Source organism: Zea mays, chromosome 3, assembly GCF_902167145.1.
Source record: "Zea mays cultivar B73 chromosome 3, Zm-B73-REFERENCE-NAM-5.0, whole genome shotgun sequence".
Lineage (NCBI taxonomy): Eukaryota > Viridiplantae > Streptophyta > Magnoliopsida > Poales > Poaceae > Zea > Zea mays.
The window spans coordinates 5530429-5541304 of record NC_050098.1 but is presented as its reverse complement, the minus strand read 5'-3'; the positions used below and the strand labels follow the sequence as shown (position 1 = coordinate 5541304).

The following is a 10876-nucleotide window of genomic DNA, read 5'->3' as shown; positions in this document are numbered from 1 at the left end:
TTAATTCTCTTCGCAAACACATACACACTTACCTTTTTGTTTAAGCAAGAGCATATGGTGGTGCGTGTCTGATGACTAACGATGTACGAGGGAATTTTTCCGGCATATGTGGAACGTGCTCGTGCTCTCCAATGATGAGACCATACAAATCGTGGCATATATCAAAGTCTACATGATACTGATGGTTGCAATGTAGTGGTGAAATAACTAGATTAAAATAACAAAATTTATGTATGGCTAGGATCACAAATTGATTATGAAACATTTTCTCATAACAATATAACACATATTTTGTATATAAGTTATCGTAGTATACTGGTATTATATATTACCGTTGCAACGCACGGGCTTGCAGCTATGAGTCACTGACGAAGTGACGAGGCATGCCATGCGTGTGGGCACGAAGAAACAAACTGGTCCAAGACGACTCTTGGACTCCCTCTCCACTTCTCCGGCCAGAGACGCTGGACGGCTGGAGGCTCGTTTAATTCAAACACGACTCGTCGTCGGGACTTCGTGCGCAGCCGCCACCCGCACGGCCGCACGTTCTGCCAGCCCAGTATCCCAGATCCAGTCCACTACTCCACTCCCGTTCCCCCAAGTCTATCAGCCAAAGCATCGCCCGCCGATGGCGTCTCCGCCCCACTCAGTCGAGGTCCGGACCCCCGGCGACTCGCCGCGGCCCACCGCCGCTCTCCTCTCCCCCTCCGTGGCCGCACCCCAGCCCTCCAACGCCTCCCGCCTCCTGCTCCTCCTCACCGCGGCCGTCGCCGCCGCTACGGCCTTCGTCCTGCTCCGCCCGCCCATCACCGTCGTGACCGCGGCGTCCGCCACCGCGCGGCCGCTCTCCAAGCTCTCCAAGCCCGTGGTGCTGCTCATTTCCTCGGACGGCTTCCGCTTCGGGTACCAGTACAAGGCCCCCCTCCCGCACATCCGCCGCCTCTTCGCCAATGGCACATCCGCCGCCGAGGGCCTGATCCCCGTCTTCCCCACGCTCACCTTCCCCAACCACTACTCCATCGTCACCGGCCTCTACCCCTCCTCCCACGGCATCATCAACAACTACTTCCCCGATCCCATCTCGGGGGACTACTTCACCATGAAAAACCACGATCCCAAGTGGTGGCTCGGGGAGCCGCTCTGGGCCACCGCTGCCGCCCAGGGGGTCCTGTCTGCCACATTCTTCTGGCCGGGTTCGGAGGTTACGAAGGGTTCCTGGAACTGCCCCGACAAGTACTGCCGCCACTACAATGGCTCGGTGCCGTTTGAGGAGAGGGTCGACACCATCCTTGGCTATTTTGATCTCCCGCCTAACCAAATGCCACAGTTCATGACGCTGTACTTTGAGGATCCTGATCACCAGGGGCACCAGGTGGGTCCTGACGATCCCTCAATCACCGATGCGGTCGTACATATAGATGAGATGCTCGGGAGGCTCATTGCTGGTTTGGAGGCTAGGGGAATGTTTGAGGATGTGAACATTATATTGGTAGGTGACCATGGTATGGTTGGGACCTGCGATAGGAAGCTTGTGTTTCTCGAAGAGTTGGCTCCATGGATCGAGTTGAAGTCAGATTGGGTTCTGTCAGTGACGCCATTGCTGGCAATCAGGCCGCCAGATGGTGTGTCGCCAGCTGAGGTTGTGGCCAAGATGAATGAGGGGCTTGGATCTGGGAAGGTGAAGAATGGGGAATATTTGAAAATGTACTTAAAAGAGGAGTTGCCTACTCGCCTGCATTATTCAGAGAGTTACAGGATCCCACCAATCATCGGGCTGGTTGGGGAAGGGTATAAGATCGAGATGAAGCGCTCCAAGAGAAATGAGTGTGGAGGAGCCCATGGGTACGACAATGCCTTCTTCTCAATGAGGACCATATTTGCCGCACATGGACCTCGTTTTCAGGGTGGTAGAACTGTGCCCTCATTTGAGAATGCGGAGATATACAATGTCATGGCTTCCATTCTCAATTTGAAGCCTGCTCCAAACAATGGTTCAGCTTCTTTCCCTGGCACGATTCTGTTGCCGAACAAATGATCATGGATTGGTTTTGTAGGAGTAAGGGCACATGGATGTATGATGGTGTTCTCATTTGGTTATTGTATTGTACCTCTTAAATTAGACTTCTGCCACATCACTGTATCTGAGCAAAAATGCTGCTAGTAGAGAGTTGCTTCTCTCTAGTGACAACATTTGGAAACATGTTTCACATCAAACGTTTGGCTGCTCAATTGTTTCATAGGAGTTCATTCGAGCTCCATGTTTTCTCCTTAATTGACTGATGCTCCTGTTGATAACATATGCATTTATTCACGTCTCATGGTACTCATTTTAACCATTGTATTACATTATGGTATACTTTGTTTTGTTCTTATATCGTTTATCACCTGTCAATGAACCAGACAATTGTAATATCTGTTATTTCATAAATACAGATGCACTCAATTACTCATCCCAACACATGAAACTGTAACAGCAAATTGTGTGGTACCATATCATATAGGCAGACAACGATTTTTTTTCACCTTACCATTTATAAGCAATTTCCTACACCCACACTGTTTGTACTTTTTGAGAGGTACTCAATTTTTTTTCTGCACTTTCATCATCCTTTGGTAATGTGTCAGCAAACAAAAGCTGTTACTGCTCTTTGTTTAGCTTCAATGATGAAAGCTAACAGCCCAGAATAGTGTTCTTTCACTTTTTAGACGACCAAGGGGAATTTCTCTTGGGTAAGTCGTAACTCACAAATACTATGTGTATGATTGAACAGTTCCATGTTTAGAAGTAAAATATGACCATGACAAGTTCTGCAAATATTATTTGAATATGTGCTGAAGACTACATAAGAGAGTCGAATGTATGTTGTTCTGACTTGGAGCTTTCATGGGTCCTTGTAACACAATAATTGTTCTCTGTGCCTGTCCCCTAACAGTTTCTTTCTATATATAGTTGAACTAACCAAAGGACTATTTGTCGGCAACACACATTTTTAATTTCATTTCATGGAGAAATGAAGCAAGATTTTCTCATGCACTACTGCTTTTGTCACTGTTTGCCTATACATTCTACGGTTATCCTTTCTTTTGTATCCTGCATGTTTTAAATTATATCTGATATTATCAGTTTCATTTGCTTAACCTAAGCTTATTACACTTCTTTATACCTTAAGTTGGAGTAAGCTTATCTGGTTTTTATTTTTTCAATGAGTGTTGAAAAGTTATACATCCTGCCTTGAGAGATTGCAAATATACAGAATATTTAGAATAAGGTAAAGCAGTGACACTTGTATACATTTTAATAAGAGTTGCAAATGTTCTGATCTTAAGTTTTTACTCCATGAGAGATTGGACAAAAAAGTAGCTGGTTTTTTTTAACTTTGGCACTTGTCTGGTCTAGACTGAAATGTCTTGATCAAATTCACATCTAACAGTTTTAGTTGTAACCATACACTCAAGTGTACAGTATGCCTTATTTTACTTGGTTTGTTTAAGTGGTTGTCTTGGCAGACAATCTATCTGAATATCTGATGCTTGAAAACACTTCTAACGATCTAGATTTGAGTATTTTTGTAGTGATTTAATAATCACAGCCCTATTTTCCCTGTTGGAAAAGTTAAGCCTTGATGATCCATTGCCGCAATGTGGTAATGACCTGTTTTGTTTCTTGCTTGATAATATGGAGAAGTTATAGCACTTAAGCTACCAAAAAATTGGTAATAGATTGTAAATAGTTCATTTGATTTGCTTGCATCCTAGGGGGGCCTTGCATGTGTTTGATTACATAGACATGGTTAGGTCCTTGAGGAGTCTTCAGGGATGTAATTGCTGCTTGTCTTGTACCTCTTGGCGAGAAGTGCATTGCTCAGTCATCCAACCTTCGAAATTTGCTGTTTTTTATACGACGTTGCTCCGGCATTTTCTGTTTAAGCAAAGACTATGTTTACTTTTTGTATTCGGAACCAGCTTAGGCTGCCTCCAGCAGCTACCCTATCTCATTCCCTATTTCAAACTTCACTTTGCAAACAATATCATCTATAGGCGCAAATTCCCTACTTTACACGATCTGCTGCGGCAGCCTTACCTTGTTGTTTATCTAATCTACCTCAATACTTTGCATTGTTCTTTCGTTCGCTTACACATATTTTTATTATTTTTGAAGTTGTGTGTGCAGATGCTATGCCAGTGTGCACATTATCTACGTAAAGGCCTTTCTGGTTGAGTTAACTTGAATGTGCTCATTCTGTCAGGAAAGAGTGTTCAAATTTTTTGTTTGCTGAAAGCACAGGTGATGTAAATCAAAATAATATAGTAGCAACCTCAGCATTTCTAGCTGCTGTGACCACATGAAAAAACCCATGATGACCTTACAAGTTTGTCATTTATTCTGGCTGGTTTCATTATCCATGAGACTTTTGGGTCATACTAACAGTCTGACAAGTATTTTATTTGTCATGAGCTAATGAAAACAATAATAGATTATTCAGAAGCAGGTGTGGAATTATCTAACTGTACTGTTCTATTGATACTGCAGATATTTCATTGCAACAGTATTACTTTTATCATATACTTCCTCTGTCCCAAAATAATATTCGTTTTAGTGTGTTAGTAGATTCATACAATATTTGATGTATGTGTTTTATATGTGTCAAGGTTCATTGTCATTAATTTGAATATGGACAAAAAAAAGAGACCTAAAACGAATAGTATATCGTGACGGAGGGAGTATAAAGCATGAATCCTAGAAGTTGAAGACACGATTGATTCAGGAACAGGTCAATAGGATATGTTAAATTGGAAATGTTGCTGGCAATCTCTGTTGAAATTCAATTAATGTGTTTCTGACTATTTTCATTTTTCAGATTGAACAAGAAAAGTAGTGTGGATCCAGGAAAACAGCAGAGCATTGATGATTTCCTGTAACTTCTATATCATGGGAGTCCAGAGTCCAGAGTAATGTTAATGAGATAACTTGGATTCCTCCAAATATGCTGGGCTCAAGAGTAAACGGCCAGTTGATGCTTTTGAAATGGTAACACCTCTACATGTACCACATGTCCTTTTGTTACATGTCTTGTTTTACTGTTTATGATCGACTCATTGCTGTGATGCTGTCTGCATTGTAACTTTCAGAAGCATCAGGACAAATGGATTGCTACTTTGATAGTGACCATGTTTGTCTAGCTCTTAGTTGAATCTAATTTTTTCGTGTTGCTTCACCACACCACCTGTGAATCCTCATAAAAACTACACTTCTTAACAAATATTTTAGCAAAACTGCACCGAGTCTGTTACATACTGGCATCTTGTTTACACATCCTATTGGTCGAGTTTAACTTGAGGTGCCATGTGACCTAGTGATAAATGCAACACAGTAAGAGCACAATGATCATGCAATCCATTGCTATTTCAATATAGTTGGGCAGTATGATGCAAGCAAGAGGTGCCAGCCGTAAGCTGGTGTCCTAACTCCTAAACTATGTCGTGGTCATACTGAGATGGTGAACACTTGAAAACGTGGCCTTGTTCCAAATTTGCAGGGACCGGAACATGGTAATAGTGAAACACTGTGTGCCATAAATAATGAGGGTCCAAATGCCTCCCAATTTGTTAGTTTTATTAGGCTCTTTAATTGATTCCTAGTGCAGACCATCTACATATTTGGTGTCTGGCAGTTTGTAATCATAATTGCTTTGATCTATATTAGTTGTTAATTTGCTTCTGCTTTAGTTGGCCCTAGGAATGCTCTACTGTATCAACTGGATCTGACAAGGACTGTTGGTCCTTTCTCTGCCATCATCACAGTTTCATTGTTTGCATTTTTTTCGATAAAGGAAGCTTATATTAAAAGTACCAAGTACATTACATCAAGGGGATACAACGCCTTGGTACAAGGCTTAGTCTATATTAGGTAGTGTCTTCCTTTTGAAGACTACTGTATTAAGTACTGACTTACATTTAGGGTCTGTTCGGTTGCTTCGGAATGACGCTCTGGATCCGTTCCCCGTGGATAGTATTCACAAATTTGTATAATTTTAATAAACCGGAACAGTTCCTGGGCCCAATCTGAACTAAACGAACGGACCTTTAATCAGAACACATCTGTGTGGACAATTAAGTTCTCAAATGTATCTCTTTGTTCTGCCTTTTTTTGGTTAAACGATGTAGTAATCGTGCATCAGACTCTTATTTCTACTGAACTAGAACTACACAGTAAATCTTCCCCTCGTTACATTTTATTTCACTACATAATTTTCATTTATTCACAGAGGACAGATGAGATGCTGTGAGAACCAGGTGTACTGGCATCAGGTGCAGGAACTACCAGCAGGTTAATCCTTGGTAAACAATTCTCAAGACAAAGCAAGCCTGCCTGCCCACGCCAACAATAGTACAGCACTGTTGCACTATAGATCTCATGGTCAGTAATTGCTTCATCATTGAGTAAAATTTACCTCACCTGCCATTCTTTTCTTTCACCGTTGTCATTCTGCAATACTTTCATATGTATACCCAACATTCACATCAAAGCCCTATCCGGTATCGTTGCCTTCACATTTAGGTGCAATTTGGTTCACATAATTGTAATACGATGGTTAACATATAACGTTAAATTATGTTTGTTTAAGTCCAATCGTAATCAGATACTACACACTAAAAATAGGTACTGGCCTATTTAAACTTATTATCGCTGTCACTCAAATGTGAACCATTACCATTATCATTTCGGTTACAATTCATGAACCACATATAACGTTAAATTATGTTTGTTTAAGTCCAATCGTAATCAGATACTACACACTAAAAATAGATACTGGCCTATTTAAACTTATTATCGCTGTCACTCAAATGTGAACCATTACCATTATCATTTCGGTTACAATTCATGAACCAAACGGCACCTTAGTCCCTCTAATCCAAATTATAGAACATTGTGGCTTTTCTTTATGCACTTAGCTATACAGTATGCCTACATACATAGTAAAATCAATATATCTAGAAAAGCCAACACATGTTATAATCTAGAACGGAGGAGTGAGCGAGTGCTTTTTATGAGCACTACCATGATAACTAGAAAACTACCCCATACGCAGCGAGTCCATAATACTGCAGGATAATCTGTGGGCACTAATTTCAAGGACCGAAAGTGAGTCTGTACTTGCTCCTGTTGCCCCATACAGACTTTCAGAGATCCTTTGTTCCTGGTCTCGCTCAATCAATCTCCAAGCCAATCTTGCACCTGTACATGTCTCTTGGACCTGCACTCGTAAAGCCTTTAACTGCAACTCACCAGTGTGCGGTCAGCTGCATGATGCCATAGGAGTGAGGTGTGGCTGTGCAAGGTCGCTATTGGGATCCCCCCTTGGCCTTTGGCCACTGCTCTGCTGCCCGGAAATATTTTTTGCAGGCCCCCGTCCTTGTTGCGCTCTCCCATCATTGATTCCTTTTGTTCCTTCCTTTACGATCCCAATGCGATGCCCCTCTGTGCGTACACGACGGGCTGTTTTGTTTCTTTTGCATGTGACGTCCCTGTTTTCTTCCACTAACCGTGCCAAGGATTGGGTAGCGGGTCGTCGTCAACCCGGTATCTGAAGCCTCAAGGTGTCCTGATTCCCGTACAGTGGCTAGCTAGCTTGTTCTGTTTGTTAGGGCTAAGGTTAGAAGAATGTTTCAGTGACTGTCGGGGCATTATCAACCTGGCATTTTCCATCGCCTTGGGTCCTTTGCGGAGATATTCCTGGCAAATCCCAATGATTGGCGCCAATCTGATCTAAATCCAAAACTGGGCCATCTCACCTCTGCATGCTATGTGTTACTATGTTATGACCATAATTTTTCAAGAAAATTTCGTAGTGACGTGTGCGATACATATGTTAAGGCTTACTAATTATGATGAGGTTCCTAAAAATTAGCTGTTCTTTTGTAAACGCAGAGCAATGGCACCTCCCACATCTGCACTTTACTATCGTCGGCTTCAAATTTTCAGGTAAGGTGTCGTTTCATATCTTCTCTGGTTTTCAGTTCTTAAGATCGCAGCTTCTACTTCCCAGAGTCAAATCCATCGAAAAAAAGGAATCTAACTTAGTGGGGAGCAAGATTTTAGAACACATCCCACTGACCTTTTCAAAGCATAATAACACTAAGTGGGGCAACTAGCAGCTTCTCCACCCACCCTTTATAATTATCTTTCTGCAAATGGATCTGACCAGAGCATGGAAAAATTTATCCAAAACCCAAGTGGTTTCTCTCTGGTCTTTCATTTGTTATTGCATGAAGATTAGATCCGCGTAGGTGCATGATTCCCCTAACCCTAGCAAGCAGATCAACAAAACCATCATGCCTCATTTAAGCTAAGATTAGTGCCGCCTGAAAACAGAAACCAAAAGCTTCTCCGGATCTGGCGGTGATTGCAAGATTAGTGCCGCACAAACCTGCTTTGGGCTCTCTCTGACACACTCGCTGTCAAAAAGGTTATGGCAACGACGATAGGGAGTAGCACTAGTACTCAAGTACCCTGTGCCCCCCTCCTCTTTCCACTGCCCGTTCGACACGACTCCGCTTCAGACGATGCCGCAGCAGAGACAGCGGAAGGGGGACGGACGACGAACGATCGCTTGCCAGTGAGCAGTAGGAGTAGGTACGTACGGCGGCGTACCACCCTGGGTACAGGCAAACGGGAAGCGAACACGGTAGCTGTCCGTGCCCGGGAGAGGAGCCGCCACTGACAGCAGAGGGCGTGTGCGGGGCGAGTGCCGACGCGGACTGGCCGCCTGACCCGCGTGGCAACGGCCAAGGAGGCCCTCAGCCCTTAGGACGCGACGCGCTGTAGCTGTGTCCGGCCGGGGGATTATTGGTGGTGATTGGCCCGCTTCCGTTCGCGCTTGTTCTCTGCTGCCGGGAGCCTGCAGGCTGCAGAGAGGAGGGGGGAAGTGCTCGAGCCGAGCTCGCTTTCTTCGTTGTGGTTTTGTGGACCGCGGAACTAGGCGCGTCCAAAAGCGGTAGAGTCGACTGACCACAGGACCGTCTTCGTCTTGCAGAAACCTATATTATCCAGCCGAAAGGGGGCGTAATGATTTGCCTTGCCTATATTTTCTTTGATCTCGCTGTTCTCATTGCATTTGATTCTTCATGGGGCCGTATACTCGCCTGCTTTCCTTCCTGATTATAATGTACATATGCCTCTAATGCAATACCGTCTCAATCAAATTTAGACCCCTCCTAGAGTCCTAGTTGCCACTTGCCAGCCGACTACCCCATGATGATGACTGCGCATCATTCCTTCGTTTCGGGCTTTCGGCTTCGGCATGGAGCTGTATGTGATGGCTTCGGCATGGAGTATTTTAGGTCCAGAGAGAGAGAGAGATCAGTGTTCTCATCCGGTGTTTATCTTTATTCGTTGCTAAACAAAAGAAGGAAGAGAAATTGAAACGAGAAGAAAAGGGACCGATCGGGAGGGATAGGCCCTGGCTGCATCCGCGAGACTTCTCAAGACCGAACGTGCGCGCAGATTTGTCGTACGTATAGTACTACGTAGTACGTACTGGCGCTGTAGTACGTGTAAGGGGGGCTGCTGCCACTGAGGGAGGCCTAGCTCTGTGCGTACTCCTTTGCCGTCTAGGGACTAGCTAGGAGAGCTACCACGCTTGACTACGAGCAGTCGAGCACGTACGTACAGTGCTCACCACTCGGGAATCTTTTTTTTTGGTGGCTGATGTACTCCTACAGGCTGCACAGCACAGCTTAGCCCAGGCTCCATCACTCTATTCAAGGAGCTGCTGCTGTTGTTGGTCTCATGTCCCGGCGACAAAATTCCCCATCCCTGCACCGCACCGCACTGGATTGACCACCACTATCCGACATCCGAGGCGTCCCTCTTTCAAAAAAAAAAAAAAAAACACACACACACACACACACACCTCCATTAGTCAGCTAGTAGTAGTATTCGTGAATTTCACCTCCTTTTCTCGAACACTTTTCAGTTTTCAAATACCAATATCCATCCGTGACTTGTTTTGAAGCAAGAGAATTGAAGGAGATTAAGGGGCTAGAATTACTTACTATTCAAATCATTTGCTTCCAAGTACGCCCTCGTGAGGACATGGATACCGTGGCAGTACTGTTTCTATGAAATTTTCCAGCATTGGTCAATGTCATGATCATCAAATAAAGAAGAGAGGCGTCCTTGTGATGGCCCCTTTTTTTTATAGAAATAATTATATACATATTACTCAACTTTTACAAAATTCGATAGCTAGTTTATTTGGATGCCAAGCTATTTAATTTTGAAAAAGTTAAGTGTCATGTTTCTAATTGACCCTTTTTTTATGGGTGTGGGCTCGCTCTCGTGCAGTCGCACTAGGGGGTTGGGCACTTGAGCTGAGCAGAGCAGTAAGCACCGGCCATCACTGTCACAATGTCACTCTCACGGTCTCACCTCACTCCCCTCATCCACAAAACAACGGTGACCGGCTGCCCCTGCCACGACACACAATCAACTAGGCGTCGGGACTATACATAACTCATTTTTAAAATTCCTGTCCATGTGTCGGGGAAAGAAAATAAGTACTAAGCAGTATCCGTCCTCCTGCTACCACCAATTTGAAATGAATTCTTATTATATATATTATATTAGTACAGTATAGGATAATGTATGTACATTATATAATTAATATATCTTTTGAAAATTATTAAATCCGGCTCTCCACCACTTCTCTACTCTGTGCGGCTGTGCCTGTCGTCTCTCCCTCTCTCCTCGCCTGTAGTATGTAGTGTACTTTCTGCACTTGCCGATTCGATTCCATGCTTCCATTGACGCCACGACCACGCTACATATAAGTGGCGTCTGCGGTGCCTCTCCTCCGACCCTCGTCCTCGTCCT

General features: G+C 44.0%; 1 protein-coding gene across 1 annotated transcript; it reads left to right on the top strand.

Annotated features, from left to right (window-relative positions):
* Positions 1-588: 588 nt before the first annotated feature.
* LOC100280465 (uncharacterized) lies at positions 589-2214 on the top strand. Its single transcript, NM_001153385.1, has one exon. It carries the CDS (start codon positions 629-631, stop codon positions 2033-2035), a length of 1407 nt encoding a protein of 468 aa, NP_001146857.1. The 5' UTR covers positions 589-628; the 3' UTR covers positions 2036-2214.
* The last annotated feature ends 8662 nt before the right edge of the window (positions 2215-10876 follow it).

Excerpts from the sequence above, each read along its gene's own strand:
- LOC100280465 (NM_001153385.1), top strand. The coding sequence starts at position 629 with ATGGCGTCTCCGCCCCACTCAGTCGAGGTCCGGACCCCCGGCGACTCG.